Source organism: Myripristis murdjan, chromosome 3, assembly GCF_902150065.1.
Source record: "Myripristis murdjan chromosome 3, fMyrMur1.1, whole genome shotgun sequence".
In the NCBI taxonomy this organism is placed as follows: Eukaryota; Metazoa; Chordata; class Actinopteri; order Holocentriformes; family Holocentridae; genus Myripristis; species Myripristis murdjan.
The window spans coordinates 31,022,411-31,038,971 of NC_043982.1; the positions used below are offsets into that span (position 1 = coordinate 31,022,411).

The window sequence follows — 16,561 nt, forward strand, 5'->3', positions numbered from 1 at the left end:
CCAGTAGAAAATTGGCTGTTCACTAATATGTAGCAAGCACATTGGAAAAGGAGAGCGTAGGATTGCTGAAGTGTGAATGTAGGTCAATTCAATAATGTCATGAGTATACGTGAATAAGATAACTTTGCTTTGAAATGTAGGTTACAGTGACACAGTAAACTGTCTTGTCTTGAGCTGTATAGCCCCGACTGAAAAAGCTGTAGCTCATCAACAGTCAGCAAAGTAATATAATAACAAAATAAATACGTGAAAAACAGCCCAGAAATGAGTAACGTCTTTTCACTTCTGTTGAGATGGACAGGTTGCACATTTAGAAATGCAACCAGACATTCACACAGGCTCTTTCCAAAGACCTGAGGATCTCTAGTATTGCCAACGTAGGCTCCTTTATTTCACCAGAAAGCCCCTCATTCGCTCGACTGAACGATTTAACATCAAAGAGCAAGACTTAAAATGTTCAGTCATTTTAATACCCAAGTGTTGCGTAGATATCTTGGTATTTTATTGTCAGTAATGAATGTTTGGTGATAGTGAATGGGATCCCAGGCCCTTAGGGTTGCAGGCTCCATGTGACTCAGACCCCTCAGCCACACATGACTCGTCGAGACCGCTGATGTCATGGTGTGATCATCCCCTCACCCCCACTCACTTCCTCCTCATGTCTCCTCTATGGGCAATGTCTGCTGTTGTTTTCTTGCTTTAACTCTCCACTTTTCTGATGCTTGACTCAAAGAACTCTTCTTTGTATGTTTTCATTAAACCTCCAGCTTTGATTCCAACAAAAAAAGGGAAATTTTAAAATTCAACAGTCTACTTTTGATAGAGGCATATGTTTCTCTAGAAAGAGGAGCTTCAGTACCCTGCTCTCTCTGACTCATTTGCCTGTGTTATCAGGACCTGGTGAGGTGATGGTGATGGTTGTGGTTCTTGTACGTGCACGTCTATGCAGTGTTTTTGCATGTGATGTCACAGACAGAGCACCATATTCGGACAGTTTCCTGACATAGGAAAAACAAAGGCCCAACTGAGCTGTAGGTGAGGTCAGAAGGGAGTAACTGGTTTTGGTTTTACCACATGCATAAAGCAGAATATGGAGGAGCTGCACTCTTGGCGGATGCTGGTGGAAATTACTAATCACCATTCAACAGAAACTTAGAGCTCTTATTAACCAAAGTCTCGGAGTTAAATGTTCTCTCTCTTGGCTAAGAAGGATAGAGCCTTTAAATAGAAATACTCCCACAGTGTATGCTTTTCTGGTTCTCAGTCTTATTTTATCCTGTGTAAACACAGATAAAGTGAAGTCCCTTATCAAGATTAGTATCAAAATGCTTGGTCGACTGCCCACACTGTTTCAAATGTCAACAGCCATCAGTTACATCCCAAGTCTCGGATTTATCATGTGGGAACATGATGACTGTTTGTTGACGAGCTCCATTTCCCCATCACACATTCAACACAGGAGCAAAGAAAAAAAGCAAGCTATTTCCCTGGTGATTTCACAGGCATAGGAAATAACAAGTCGGGCCACAGTCATTTGCTTCCATAAATGGGCAGAAAGCTGACCACTGTATTAGATGGACTACTCCTAAAGCATTTTGCCAAACAGTTGAGCAGTGGCAATTCACACACACATATGCACTTTCCTCTGGCTGCTGATTGGAGTTGTGACTGTGTATGATGGTCAGCTATAGACAGAGGAAGTGGTTAGCGCAGTGTGAACTTCCTGTTGGATTTCAAAGGGCTGATGGACCTCATGTGTTTCCCAGCTGGGGGAAGGAGAGCCTCATAGAGGTGCTATCTACTGATGAGAATGAACCCATGTGGCTAACACATAGATTCATGGGTAGCGTGAGGGCTGTTTTCAGGTGATGTTAGGTCAGGAAAGACCAATAAATGCTGCTTGTTGTGTTGCAGTTGAATTTGTTGAATTTTGATTTCTGGACATTGCCTCAGTAACTTTGTACAATTAGAGCAGTTAGTAAGAAAGACAGTCAGGCAGTCGGCTTTTACTGTGGGCTGGAGGCCTAGATAAATTGCAGGAAGTCCTGCCCAGACTCGGCTGACTAACAAGCTGAATATAACACAGTGGGTCATTTGAGGATGCATACATTTCAGTCTAATAATGTGTTTTGTTCTGCATGTGTGTTCACAAGCTCCCTTGTGACTGCCCGACACTCTATGTGTCAAAGGAATTAAAAGCATGTATGAGCTCACTGTTTGTATGGCAATAAATATCATGATATTGGACACGGTGTCTTAGAAAAAATACTGAAAGGATGATTTACCAAAGTACCCGCTGCCTCAGCTTTCACTTCCTCTATTTCCATGATGTGTATGCAATGTTTGTTGAACTGAAGAAAACTACACCCTAATCCTCCTCCAGTCCCCTGCCCATTCTGGCACCACACCCTGTCTAGCTCCTCCCTCCAGCTGCAGTGACTCATCGTCTGCAAATACAAATTATAGCGCCTATTGTAAATATACAAATACTTATCACTTGTCTGGGTACAGCTTTGTTTACTATGAAGACAGAGCTCATTTTACATTTGGTGTGTGTGCTGCTGCAGATCTTAGCTGCCTGCCCCCCTTGCATATGAAACTTCAGATCAGGTATCTCTACCCAAGTGTGGCCCTGCCCCCTACACACACACACACACACACACACACACATACACACACATGCACACACACTCCTCCTTCCTGTAGCCTTAAGCGCTACAAGAAGGGGCGGGAAAGAGAGAGGGGGAGGCCCTCAGCAAATTCGTTGCCTGTTTCACTGTGTTCTGGAAAGCAGCACCAGCAGGTAGCATGCAAGCACACACACACACTCACACACAGACAGAAACTGAAACAGAGAGAGAGACTGCCATCTGCATGCAGTTATGTACTACTGCAGTACAAAATAATAGTTATAGAAGAGTGCTGGGTTCATGGTCAGCCTCTTGGTGTAGCCTTATAAACACATTGATTTTGTAGTGATTGGTGAGCAGTTGTAGATATTAACGTCAGGAAAAATCTCCCCAAGTTTGATAGCAAGAAAATGATCAACTGTCTACAAATTATCAGCAGTGACCATATTTTGTCAGTCTCTCAGACAACATTGCATCTTGCACAGATGCTTGAAATTCAGAGGCTGGTTGGGTATGTGTAGTGTTCTTTTGCTAGAGTGTAATTTTTTGTTTTTAATCTACTGTATTTTATCTTATATAAACCCATGACATTTTATTTGCTGCTTTTAAGTATTGTGTTTTATCTTATGTGATGCCATTTGCTGTTCAATGCCTTTTTACTCATTTCTTAATCGTTTGCAAAGCAGAACAAAAATTGAACATTCAATAGTACATGTAGAAAAGGCAGAGATACTCAATTTTCCACTCACAGCAGCTTCAATAGACTAGAATGAGTAGACTAGGATGCAGTGCAGCCACGATACTTGCTGTGTTTTGAGGAAAGGGTGTGGCTGCAATCACGGATATGCTTAACCCACAATTGATTGATCACACTTTCAAGATATTCATATGCCTATATGCCAAGTGTCGAAGAAGATGAGGCAAGCTGAGAATCCTCTTTCTCTTATTAAGTATATATACAAATGCAAAAGGCTGCAAATATCAAGAATAAAAAAAAAAAAAAAAAAAAAACCATCACAGCCTACTTCTGTGCTTTGGTTTTCTCATGCACAGTATTAGGTTCTCTGTGTTTTTACCACCAACATGGAAATTATGCATTGTTGAATACAAAACATCCACTTATTTTAGAATCAGAATAACGTTTTATTATGTCATAACTTTACACAATATGGCATAACAAATAATGTATGTCTATGCATATTCTCCTTGAGAGAAACAAATAATGTAATTTTACATTATGTGTTTGCTCATATATGAATAATATATTTATAAATAATTCTTAGCTAAATTATGTCTTTTGCAGATGTCATAATCTTGATATTCTAATTATCTAACAGTGACCACCAGGAGAGTTTTAACTTTGGTGTGAAACCTTCCTTATGAGGACAAAATATACAGATTGGTAGAGTCACATTGTTTCCAACACAGATACAGTCCTGAGCCAATTAGAGGAGAGATGGTGTCCTGCAATTATATTAGCGTGTGTTTGTATATGTGTATGTCTGTGTGTATGCATGCTCTGGACTGTTGTGTTTATCAACATATTTTCCCGTGTCCTTCCAGGAAACCCAGGATCCTTCTGCTGTGCTGTGGCTGGATGAAATCCAGGACGCCATACTGAATGCTAACAAGGACACTCAGGAGGCCGTACAGTGTAAGAATACACACTAACATCCATTTTATCTGACCTGTTGTGCATACAGTACATACTGTGTATGGCATGGAAGAACCCCCTCCCTTTCTCTCCCCATATCCGTGACATTATAGTGCATTGAAGGCTAATGTCTGTGTTTGTGTCTGTGCAGTCTCCCAGTCCATCCAGGCCATCAATGAGGCAGTTGATAGCGGCGATACGGCTAAGACCCTGGGTGCTCTCCGTAACCCTGCGGCAGGACTGTATGGGGTCACCTCTGAGTGTGCCCAGACTTACCAGGATGACCTGGCCAAGATCAAAGATGAGAAGAAGAAAGAAGGTGAGAGAGTGTTGCGTGCATGGATGGATAGATGGATTGATGAACGAGGGGAGGGACAAATCAGTTTTATCAGTAGTTGCATGCAGTAGTTATTGTCACCCATAAGTTTAAAATGGTTGGGTTTGTGCTCTTGTGTCCTGATTTTGGCGAAACTTGAAGGTGTGATGCAATGTAATGGAGGTGTTGTAAGGAATCTCAACCACCACTGATCCAATTTTCACAAATTTGGATGGATAATTCATTTTGGCACTAGGTTCTGGTGTATAAAACCATAGATTGACTGGCATGTTTGAGCAAAATGTTTACAGGTCAAAATGTTAAACTTTGAAAGCCTTTAACTCCAACATTGTAAACTTACTGACATGAAACATGCTACACACATCCAGCTGTCCTTAGAGATCACTCTGATTAGCCCAATAAAGTCACGATAATTAAATATCAGAATTTCAAACTCAAATGTAATATATTGGACCCCATTTGTACGATTTGGATGGAAGTTGTTGAATTTTGTTGAAGAATGATGCATCTTTTTACTGGCTCAGCTGATGCCTGCATTATTTGTACGGGATACAAGTTTATGTCTTTTTCATGGTGCTCTCTCCAGGTGATAATGGTAGTGAGTGGGTGAAACACTGGGTGAAGGGCGGACACAACTACTACTATAATGTGAAGACAGGTGAGGGTACCTGGGTGGAGCCAGAGAATTTCCTCCAAAACAACACCCAACTCAACAAGGAAGACATCCAGGTAAGCTGCTGGACTAGTCCAACAATGGATGCACGTAACCTTTCACAAGCATGTTTAACTAGTTGTACTATTGTCCCCTTCAGTCAGTGGTTTCTGGGGTAACCACAGCCTACAATCGAGAGCAGCTGTGGCTAGCCAATGAGAGTCTAATTACTAAGCTGCAAGCTCGTTGCCGTGGCTACTTGGTGAGGAATGGCCTTAAGGAACGAATGAACTTCCTGAAATCCCAAGACCCAGCTGTTACATGCATACAGGTGAAGTCAACCCCATCCATCATCATCTCTGAAATAATCTTATGTTATAGTAAGCAGTGACAGAAAATACAGAATTAAACCTTTTGTGTGTGCTTAATGTCCTCAGGGTCAGCTACAGTTTGATATCTGCTATTAGGACATAAAATTGCTGCTGTGAAGTCTCACTTTTCTTGATCTCTCTCTCTCAGGCCCATTGGAAAGGCTACCAGCAGAGGAAGAATTTCAAACAACGCAAGCAGTATTTGAAAGACCACAGTGAAGATGCTGTCAAGGTAAAAGGCTCACTTGATGCCTTTAATATCGTACGTGGTATTTTTACAGCTGATACCCAAGGCTTTATTTTATTTTATCACAGATCCAAGCAATGGTTCGGATGCACCAAGCTCGCAAGAAATATAAAGACCGTCTAAAGTATTTCAAAGATCATGTAAGTACAGTACAGTTGCCTCAAGCCTGGTCACATAAAAGTACTTTTACTGCTGCTACTTCAGTTTCGGTCAGTTTATCAGAATTAAGAGACAGTTTTGTTCATTTTAGAACACAAATTCAGCACTCAAAATAAAGAAATTGCCTGGTAAATAGGCTAATGAAAGCACAAAGTCGTGTTGCCTGTACACAAATTTCCCTTGACACATCCACTGACATTTGCTCTTGATCCTTTGGGATTTCAGTGTGGCAGATTGCTCATTAAGCATTCTAAAATGTCTCAAGTCATTTCCTCACTGACTCACACTGGGTTACTGTGGCACTGTGATATCATGGACTATTAATCAGCTAAGTAATCACTGTTTTACTCTTCAGATTGATGACGTGGTGAAGATTCAGGCTTTCATCCGAGCCAACAAGGCCAGGGATGACTACAAGACACTGAGTAAGTAGAATTTCAAAGACTGTGGTCAAACAGACTTTATCACTTTTCTCTCTGAATGGGTCTCAAAATTTTGGTACTGGCTTGACTTAAAAAAAAAAAAAAAAAAAAAAACACTCAAAAAGAAATCTGTATTCAAGTTGATGTCCATCACACCCACTGCTTTCATGATAACTGCCTTCCTCTCTTAGTCAACGCTGACAATCCTCCAATGGCGGTGGTACGGAAGTTCGTCCACCTGCTAGACCACAGTGACCAAGACTTCCAGGAGGAACTGGACCTGATGAAACTCCGCGAGGAGGTAGTCACAAACATCCGCTCCAATCAGCAGCTGGAGAACGACCTGAACCTGATGGACATCAAGATTGGCCTGCTGGTGAAGAACAAGATCACGCTGCAGGAGGTGGTCTCCCACAGCAAGAAGCTGACCAAGAAGAACAAGGGCGAGCTGTCCAACCTGATGATGATGAACAAGCAGAAGGGAGGCCTCAAAGCCCTCAGCAAGGAGAAGAGGATCAAACTGGAGGCCTACCAGCACCTCTTCTACCTCTTGCAGGTCTGTCTCTGTTCTTTCATATCACGAGGAGACAGTGAATGCCATCTTGTTTTTCTCAGGATTTTGGGATAATTACTATCCATGTGCAATTGGAAATTATTGTTTTGTACAGCTTTCTTAATATTTAGCTGTCAGTTTTTTTTTTATCTTTTGTAACCAGAGCTCTGTGTCCTTTCAGACAAACCCCACATATCTTGCCAAGCTGATCTTCCAGATGCCACAGAATAAATCTACCAAGTTCATGGACTCTGTAATCTTCACCCTCTATAACTACGCTTCTAACCAAAGAGAAGAGTACCTGCTGCTCAAGCTCTTTAAAACTGCCCTGCAGGAAGAAATAAAGTGAGAACCACATCTGACATTGTTTACACAAAAGACAGTTACCAAAAGAGTAAATGACAATTGGTTTTCCCAAACACAATTACTATTGGCTATCCAAATTATGAAGATAAGGTGCACAGTAAATTTACAAGGCATCTTAAGCCTGATTAGAGTTTATATCATGATCATGAATACGTGGTAACAAATTTGAATGTTGCCGTTAACATTTGTCCACAGATCCAAAGTGGACCAGATCCAGGAGATTGTCACAGGAAACCCCACAGTCATCAAGATGGTTGTGAGTTTCAACAGAGGTGCACGAGGTCAGAATGCATTGCGGCAGATCCTGGCACCGGTTGTCAAGGAGATTATGGATGACAAAACCCTGAACATCAAGACAGACCCTGTGGACATTTACAAGAGCTGGGTCAACCAGATGGAGACACAGACTGGAGAGGCCAGGTAAGGCCTAAAGGACATTTGTGGCATTCTGGACGTCACTGATCCCGTCTGCTGGTTTCTCAAGCAACACCACTTTTACTGTTATGCTTGTTGACTTTCCTATATCTTTTTCTAGTTTTTTTTCATTGTATCAGGACATCGTTTGCTCAGTGTCAGCAATTCCATTTCTTGTATATCTCAACGAAGTTTTGAAAACACTTTGCCATTGCGCATTGTGGAATTCACAATTGCTTGGGTACTTAATCTTCATCCCATAATGTGAGAGTGCTTGAAAAATGGACGTAACTGACAGTTTACGCTTTGCTGTGGTCGTCAGTCATTGCCAGGACCTTTTGAAAGCAAGCTGGTATCAGAAAAATAAAACAATGCTGTCTTTTCTCATTTTCACTCTGCCTCTCCTCTGGTTTTCCTATTCCCCTTTTCTTTCTCCTCTGTCCCTAACAGTAAGCTACCTTATGACGTGACTCCAGAGCAGGCGATGAGCCATGAAGAGGTCAGGACAAGACTGGAGGCCTCCATCAAGAACATGAGGATGGTCACTGACAAGTTCCTGTCTGCTATAGTCGTTTCAGTGGATAAAATTCCGTAAGTTCTTCACTTCCAACATTATTGTCTGTACAGATCAACTTTTTGTAGACTCCCCAATTCCAGTCAGCTGGTCTATTTTTTTTCTTGATCAAACTTTGCATGTCTTACATTGTGTTGTGTGTTCCTTTCAGATATGGGATGCGTTTCATCTCCAAGGTACTGAAGGACACGCTCCATGAGAAGTTTCCTGATGCCACAGAGGATGAGCTGCTCAAGGTTTGCCTCTAAATTCACTGAAACTGATATTAATTACTCTGGTTTTTATCCTAGCGGATTGGACAAGCATTGCTCCTCTTACCTCCTCTTCACTGAAAGTTTATTCTGTCTTTCTCCTTGTCTTGCCCTGCTTTTCTACCCCTGCCCTGTGTCTTACTTCTTTCACTTGTGTTTGTTTCTCCCGCTCTGCTCTTTACTCCTTGCCAACAAGCTCCAGCCTCTCTGTGTTGGGTTGCTCTACTCTCTGCCTGCTGACAAAGGTGAGCCATGCCACTCTCCTGGCTCTTCTCCTTTTCCTGCCTAATCTATGTCCTAACATGCTCAGAAACTCTTTCTTGAGTCTCAGTAATCCCTACTAGGGACTATAATCTCAACTCCTTTCACTGACGATTAATGTGACGGTTTTACAATAGAGAGGCAGCAAAACAGATGAAAATGACGGCAATTTTGTGTATGATAAAAACATGCAACCCCTATGTAACACAAGTTTAATTAATAGTCATGGTGATGAGCCACTGAGGATTAACTCTTGATTCTTGTAACTGTGTTGCACTGTATCTCAGTTGCTGATGAGTGCATCATGTAGCAATTTTAGTTAGTCCCATTCATAATTCTAACCTACTTTGAGGGGTGGATTGCTCAATACTGTGACATATTATGCTCGTTAACATTTTTTAACTCAACGAAGGGCTCCAAAAGCATAAAAACAGCGAGTGCTTCAGTTTTCAATTAAACTTTGATTTAACTATGAAGAAACTGAATATTTTAATTTTTGACCTTTCAGATTGTGGGGAACCTTTTGTATTACCGCTACATGAATCCAGCCATTGTGGCGCCCGATGCCTTCGACATCATTGAACTATCAGCCGGTGGTCAGCTGACCACAGACCAGCGACGAAACCTGGGATCTATTGCCAAGATGCTGCAGCACGCCGCCTCCAATAAGATGTTCCTGGGTGACAACGCACATCTCAACCCCATCAATGAGTACCTCACTGCCTCCTATCAGAAGTTCAGGTCTGAGTCCTCTTCTCACCTGACTGGTTTTCTTTTTATTGCATGATGTTGCTCAACCCATAGTCATGTCATTATGTCTTGACACTGCACTTCTGAAGTCTAACGTTGATGTAGTATAGTTTGTCTGATAGAATTTTTCCATTGTTTTTCTCCCTTTGTTTTCCTTTTTCACTGTTTGCAGCTGTCTTGTTCCATATTAATTTATGGTTGCATCTTCCACCACAGGCGTTTCTTCCTGGCAGCGTGTGACGTTCCATCCCTGGAAGATAAGTTCAATGTGGATCAGTACTCTGATTTAGTCACCCTCACCAAACCTGTCATCTACATCTCTATTGGAGAGATTATCAACACTCACACAGTGAGTTTGAAGCCTCACACACCTCAGCCTTACACACCTCACTCTCCTTCTGTCTTTCCTAAATCACTCCTCCTGCATGCTAACATGCACACACCCAATAAGTCATGTCATTCAGTATCTAAGTTCTTCATTTTGAGCTTCTTCTGAGAGTTTTTTGTCTTCTGTGACTAATTTGTTCTACTGTGTACTGCTTCCCTTTTAGCTGCTATTGGACCATCAGGATGCTATTGCTCCAGAGCACAATGACCCGATCCACGAGCTGCTAGAGGACCTGGGAGAGGTGCCCACTGTAGAGTCCCTCATCGGTGAGTAGGGTGCAGCAGGGAATAATTTCATAGTTAGTGTTGTTCCATTCAAACCAATCATGCTAACAAACACATGACTGACAGAGGAATAGAAAATTAGGTTTGGACACCCAGCCTAAAATCAGTCTTTTTCTTAATTAAATTTAGTTAACTGTGAAATAATACATTATAATAACACAAAATAATACATCATTTGTAACACCAACTTTTGTTTTAACCGCTTTCCCATACAGCTGGGCGAAATATCAATATTATAGCGATATTGTGTTATGAAACCAGATTTCATCTAGGATTTTGAATATCACAACATTGTGATACGACACACGTGTTATCTTGTCCTGGTCTGACTTCATCACAATAACAGGATGCAATTTTCTGAACTCACTCCACTGACCTATTATTTGCTTCTTCAAAAAATGCACACCCAAAAAGGTGCCAGTCATTGGTTTTGGAAGCAGCATGTATCAGATGTTACCTTCATCACACTCTCATGAAGGCAACATATGCAACATGTTGGGTTTGGTGGAATGGTTTACAAACTGACTTACAGCAATTTAATTTTATCATTTAAACTCACCAAATTAAAATGATTGCTGTATTCGATGCTTAGGTGAAAGTCCTCTGCCCCCTGATGACCCCAGCAAAGAGCTGATGGGCAAGACTGAGGTTTCACTCACACTCACCAACAAATTTGATGTCCCTGGTGAGGCCAACGCTGAGGTGGATGCCAGGACCCTCCTACTCAAGTAAGGCACACTATAGGTTGAAGTCCAATTGATGGTTACACGTAAATGTGGATTTTTCACAGACCTGATTTACCTTGATATGAGTTATGCTTACATCTCTGTGTTTCTTATCACCTCGCTCCAGTACCAAGAGGCTTATTGTGGATGTGATCCGGTTCCAGCCCGGGGAGACACTGACTGAGATCCTGGAGTCTACAGCCAGCCAAGAGCAGGTCAGGAACTGGGGGGGTTTAGGGACAACAAGGGAACTATCCTGCTGATATTACTGACCTAGAACAAAAATTAAAGCTGCTTCTTTTAGCTGTTTAACATCACTAAATCATTATCACATTAATTTAGATTCATTTACATAATGACTGTAAACAAGACCGTTGCCAAGAAGACTGTCAGCCTCAACCAGCCTCCACATAGCTTGTAACGTTGTGAGCTGTCGGGTTGGAATTGGAGGGATATGCCAGATTGCTTTACAGCACAACACAGAAAGAGGGTATTGTTGCAGTGAAAACAGAGCTTAAGTTTTCAGAGTTCCTGTGTCCCGCAACAGTAAGCCAAAGTCTGGCATAATGTTTTAAGCTGTAAATCAACATTTGCGTCATTTTGCATGCAGTCCAAAATCTGTAGGGAAAATATGAATGGGTTTTGTGAACAATGCCAGAACTCTGTGTTACACAGAGCCTTACCTGAATGTACACTTTTTTTCATGAAGTAAAATACATTAAATTCAATTTTTTTTTTTTTTTTAATTTTCATTCTTCAGTTACATTTTATTTTGATTGTTGCTAAATAATTAAATGTCTTGGCTAACAGAGCTCAAACACATATAATATAGACTGTACAGACCCTTTTCTCAACACAGCAGCCAAATGGCAGGTAAACACAGGTGTTACTAAAGACATTAATTGAGGTTCTGTTCCATTTAAGTGTACAGGAGACTTTCCAGTGAGCCTGCATGCACAACACCAGGACCCTGGCTTTGTTAGACCTAAATGGAGCAGAATCTTCTCTAATGTCCTTAGTGACACCTCTGTTTTACATGGCTATTACATGGCTATGTAAAAATTCCTGCTGTGAAAAAGTTCTGCTTGCCCAGATTTTAGAGATATTATATAGAATCACTAGAATAGAGCTTCTCATATAGCGCCTCCTAAACTGAAATTATACATCTACTATGACTCCCTGTCTGACAGGAAGTGGAGTACCAGCGTGCCATGCAGAGAAGGGCCATCCGGGATGCCAAGACTCCAGAGAAGATGAAGCAGGCCAAACCAGTGGTGGATGACAGCCTAACACTGCAGGGGAAGAAGGATAAGATCAAGAGTAACCTGCAGAGGCTGGCAGAGCTGGGAAAGGTTCACCCTGAGAACCGCTATCAGGACCTCATCAATGACATAGCCAAGGTAAAAATGAGCAATCAGGTTTTTAAATATTAGATTAGATTAGATGTGTGTTTATCGTAAAAACACCCACCTCTTTTCATTGCAATGGTGTATGTGTGTTCTTGTGTGTATTACAGGATATCAGAAATCAGCGGCGGTATCGTCAGCGCAGGAAAGCGGAGTTGGTGAAACTCCAGCAGACCAATGCTGCCCTCAATTCAAAGACCAAGTTTTACAATGTGCAGATTGATTACTACAATCAGTACATCAAAACATGTATGGATAACTTGGCCAGCAAGGGCAAGTGAGTGGCCTTTTAATCTTAAAAGATCTCACACTCGGGGTGTCATGGTGGCTCAGTGGGTGAAGGCACATAAATTCAATGGAGAATTAAAGGTTTTGACATTTGCAGTGGTTTTAAATTGTGGTCCTCAAGACAGCGAGCACTGTTGGTTTGAAAGCCATTGGATTAGTGCACTTCCATTTCACATGGGGTGTTAAGGGTTCATAGCTGAAAACCAATAATCAAGTTATATTCATATTAAAAAGCTGCACAGCAAGTTACAGTGTGTCCAAGAAATCCTCTAAATAAACTACAAATCAGTATACCTGACAGCGGGTAAAGGTTGAATGAAGATGAAGGCCAGAGTGCTAAAAATAATTATCATTCCTGCTACAAAAGCTATTCAGAGGTGTATACAATGTAGTCCAGTTTAGAAATAGTGGGATTGTGCATCTGGTTAGATTTTTTATGGTGTTGTACACTTATTTTTTCTCCCTCCAGGTTGTCTAAGAAACCAGGCGACAACAAGGCCAAGAAGAGCAAGCAGGTCTCACAGAAATACACCGCCTCTCGCCTCCATGAGAAGGGCGTGCTGATTGAAATAGAGGATCTGCAGACTAATCAGTGAGTTTTTCAATCAGTGAAACACTTATCCTCCAATTTAAAGCGACTAATTTGTCCTTGGTGGACATACCAGTAAGGCTCTCCCACCACACTGGCCAGTAACCTTTTCAGACACTCACATTTGAACACCTTGGTTTCTTTGGTTGTTCATTCAAACTGGCTACTGTACGCTCTCTCTGAGCTATATATATAGTAACCTTTTAATTCACTGTTTAAATGTCTCTTCTGGCATTTATTCCTTATATTCCTTATTAGCACATGTCAAATCAGATAATGTGTGATATGCATGTGTAAACAGAATAAGTCAAAGAACTTGTAATTGACTTTTTTTCTTGTCTTTGTGTGTGTAATCAACTTGTGAATTTTTATAGATATCTGAAAGTAAAATTTTGAACGCCTTTCCCCTGTGTGTTAAAAACAGTGTTTTTTGGTAATATGTGGTCATAAATAGGTGATTTTCAAAACTTTCCACCAGTGGGATTTCTTGGGACTTTTTTTCCCTCACTCAGGACAAACTGAGGACACAAAATCAGTAGAGTTTGCTTCTCTTGCAATTTGTCCTAGGTTGACCCCAATTTTGGCCTAAAATTACTGGACTATTAACCAGGTTGCTGTTTGGCTGCCTGCTGTGCTGCTCTACACAACATCATCTAGCATCTAAACTTTGAGGTCTGCTGTCTGGATGATTAACTATCCTAAAGTTATTCTCTCACCTCTCTCCTCTTTATTCTTCTCCCTTCTCAGGTTCAAAAATGTTATTTTTGAGATTTCGCCATCAGAGACTGTTGGAGTGTTTGATGTTAAGGCCAAGTTCATGGGTGTGCACTTGGAGACGTTACAATTAGAATATCAGGTATTATTTTTTTTTCTTTTCTTTTAATACATTACACATTAGGTCATTGTAAGCTGGAATAGTGATTTGATGGTCCTTTAATTTCCCCTTATTTTTCTCATTCAGGATCTTCTCCAGCTGCAGTATGAAGGTGTGGCAGTAATGAAGCTCTTTGACAGGGCCACCATAAATGTCAACCTGCTCATTTTCCTGCTCAACAAGAAATTTTATGGAAAATAGAAGAACAGAGGAGGGAGGGGCTACAGACACTGTTTGAAAGAGATCATCCACTTACAGAGGATTGCTGAAAGCCCTGACTCACACCATTCTGGTTTTCCTAGATATTTCCTTCTGCACTTCTCTTATGTTCTAATGCAAATTTATGTGCATTATTTTTTATTAAAAGCATTAACATATGTGCTTTGTTAATGAAATGGTCCAGTGTGCCAGTCAGCACACCACAAAAGCCTGCTGGAATCTTTTTGCTTACTGTCTTTTTTTTTTTTTTTTTTTTTTTATGACTGCGATGCGGTCAAAGGTTTAAGATTTATTATTTGCTTGGAATATTACAAATACCTTGTGCATGGGCTTGATTACTTGTAGAACTTGTATGTTTTATGTAAAGAGATCACATTTTATTTCTTTTTTTTTTTAGCTGTTAGTTTATCTGCTTATCTGACTGATAAAGGCTTGATTGTACCATCTCCTTCACCAATACCAAGGTCCTGTCACACTGCACAGCAGGCCTGTAGTACCTGAGGCTGCATCTTGCAACTCTTGGCTTGGTCTTGGACCAAACTTATCTTTGTCCTCTTGGAATTTTTTTTGTATTTGATTTAGTGATTCTAATGGAGACCAATGCATAAACAGCTGGAAGCATTTAGAAAAACATAAAATGCACTCCATCCCCTTCATTGTGTATTTTAGTTTGAAAACACTGGAGTGTCATGAATATTTTTCACGTATTTGCCCACTGTTTCAGCTACTGGTTTGTAGTAATACTTGACTCACTCCTGTCTCAGTCTTGATTTGGATTCAATACAACCCCTCCCATTCTGAAATCTATGGAAAGACATTTGTGCCAAAAGTGTCATAGTGAATTTCCAAAAATTAATTCATTTTTATTACTTGCATAGCACAATTTGAAATTGAATTATAATGGCTTAATACTTGAGATTGAGCTCTCCGAGAGACATCCAGGGACCATCTCTACTGGTGGCCAGTCAGGTCTTCACTCTCTGACCTGGCATACAGTTAGGAGATTAGGTTAGTGAGTGAAAATTAGTTGTTAGTAGTATGCTCTCTGATGTTGGTTTGAATCATTGCTCATTTGCTTTTCCTTATCTGAATGTGTCTCAGCTCAATCTGCAATTGAGACAACTGAATATGCAAGGATAGTTAAATTCAGAAATCATTTTATTTCAAGACATTAAAGTTGCTTTTGAAGTCAGTGGCTTTTTGGGAAAGTGTTTTATTTTAAATAGGATAGTGAAATGTGAGCAGTATGACAAATTCACATTTGGGCCATTGAAATCCTGCTCCTGCTGGCACTAATTGCTTTCCGTAGACCTTCATTCTGATATGCCAAGTCATGATCTTGGCTTGTCTTGGACTCAACTGATCTGGCCATTGCTGCAGCCCTGGTACCCAGAACTCACCCACAGTGCATTTCTCCTCCTGGTCCCCTCTCACCTTTCCTCTCATGCCTCTGCTGGTCTACTAACATTCAGCAGAGAGGAGACAGGACTTGACTCTCATTCGAAGCACACACAGCTGTGCAAGTGTGCTCATTCATTTGGCTTTCTTAGATGACTGTTTATCCTGTATAAATGAAACACAGATGATCATCACACTTACAACTGCAGTTTAGTTAACAAAGCCTGACTTAATGTCTGCGAATCTTTAAGCCATAGGATGGGAACTAGGGGATAGTTTAAGAAGAACGTTGAATACAGAGATTTGTTTTAAAATGTCTTATGTTGAACAGATTCAACAATCCTGTCCTTATTTATATTTTATATATTGTCAGTTCACATTATACTGTAGTTGTTTGCAAAACTAAGGACAGATCATGTAAGGGAGCTTCTCAGCCCTTTGAGCATGTGCAGTATTATGGTTAATTAGTCTTGTGGGTCCAGTAGATGTCACTCTACACTTTTTTTTTTTTAATATATTTTTTGTATCAAGAGAAGTGGCCTTAAATGATATTCCATGGTGATTAATGGAACAAGATGTTGATTTTCTGTCTTGTGAAGCTTCTGTGATAAGAGGTAGACACTGTTCCCTTTAACGTAGGCTCTCTTTGTGTTGTTTGCTCGGATTTACAGTCCATTAAATATATTTTACTTGTTTTAGAATAAAGCTGTATAGACGCAAACATATTTCCCCTACACGGAAAAGTGTCA

The 16,561-nt window shown here is 40.7% G+C and overlaps 1 protein-coding gene across 1 annotated transcript in view; it reads left to right on the forward strand.

Moving 5' to 3' along the window:
* Window positions 1–16,339, forward strand: part of iqgap1 (IQ motif containing GTPase activating protein 1) — a 43,461-nt gene extending 27,122 nt beyond the window's left edge. The window contains exons 16-37 of the mRNA XM_030077183.1: window positions 4,194–4,284; window positions 4,436–4,603; window positions 5,208–5,350; window positions 5,434–5,604; window positions 5,793–5,876; window positions 5,960–6,031; window positions 6,406–6,475; window positions 6,664–7,028; window positions 7,207–7,370; window positions 7,587–7,811; window positions 8,256–8,396; window positions 8,531–8,615; window positions 9,400–9,632; window positions 9,858–9,990; window positions 10,193–10,295; window positions 10,906–11,041; window positions 11,166–11,253; window positions 12,229–12,438; window positions 12,555–12,721; window positions 13,202–13,324; window positions 14,069–14,177; window positions 14,283–16,339. Of these exons, the coding sequence (XP_029933043.1) occupies window positions 4,194–4,284; window positions 4,436–4,603; window positions 5,208–5,350; window positions 5,434–5,604; window positions 5,793–5,876; window positions 5,960–6,031; window positions 6,406–6,475; window positions 6,664–7,028; window positions 7,207–7,370; window positions 7,587–7,811; window positions 8,256–8,396; window positions 8,531–8,615; window positions 9,400–9,632; window positions 9,858–9,990; window positions 10,193–10,295; window positions 10,906–11,041; window positions 11,166–11,253; window positions 12,229–12,438; window positions 12,555–12,721; window positions 13,202–13,324; window positions 14,069–14,177; window positions 14,283–14,396 (3,195 nt within the window). The 3' untranslated portion in view covers window positions 14,397–16,339. The remainder of the gene's footprint in view (window positions 1–4,193; window positions 4,285–4,435; window positions 4,604–5,207; window positions 5,351–5,433; window positions 5,605–5,792; window positions 5,877–5,959; window positions 6,032–6,405; window positions 6,476–6,663; window positions 7,029–7,206; window positions 7,371–7,586; window positions 7,812–8,255; window positions 8,397–8,530; window positions 8,616–9,399; window positions 9,633–9,857; window positions 9,991–10,192; window positions 10,296–10,905; window positions 11,042–11,165; window positions 11,254–12,228; window positions 12,439–12,554; window positions 12,722–13,201; window positions 13,325–14,068; window positions 14,178–14,282) is intronic.
* The last annotated feature ends 222 nt before the right edge of the window (window positions 16,340–16,561 follow it).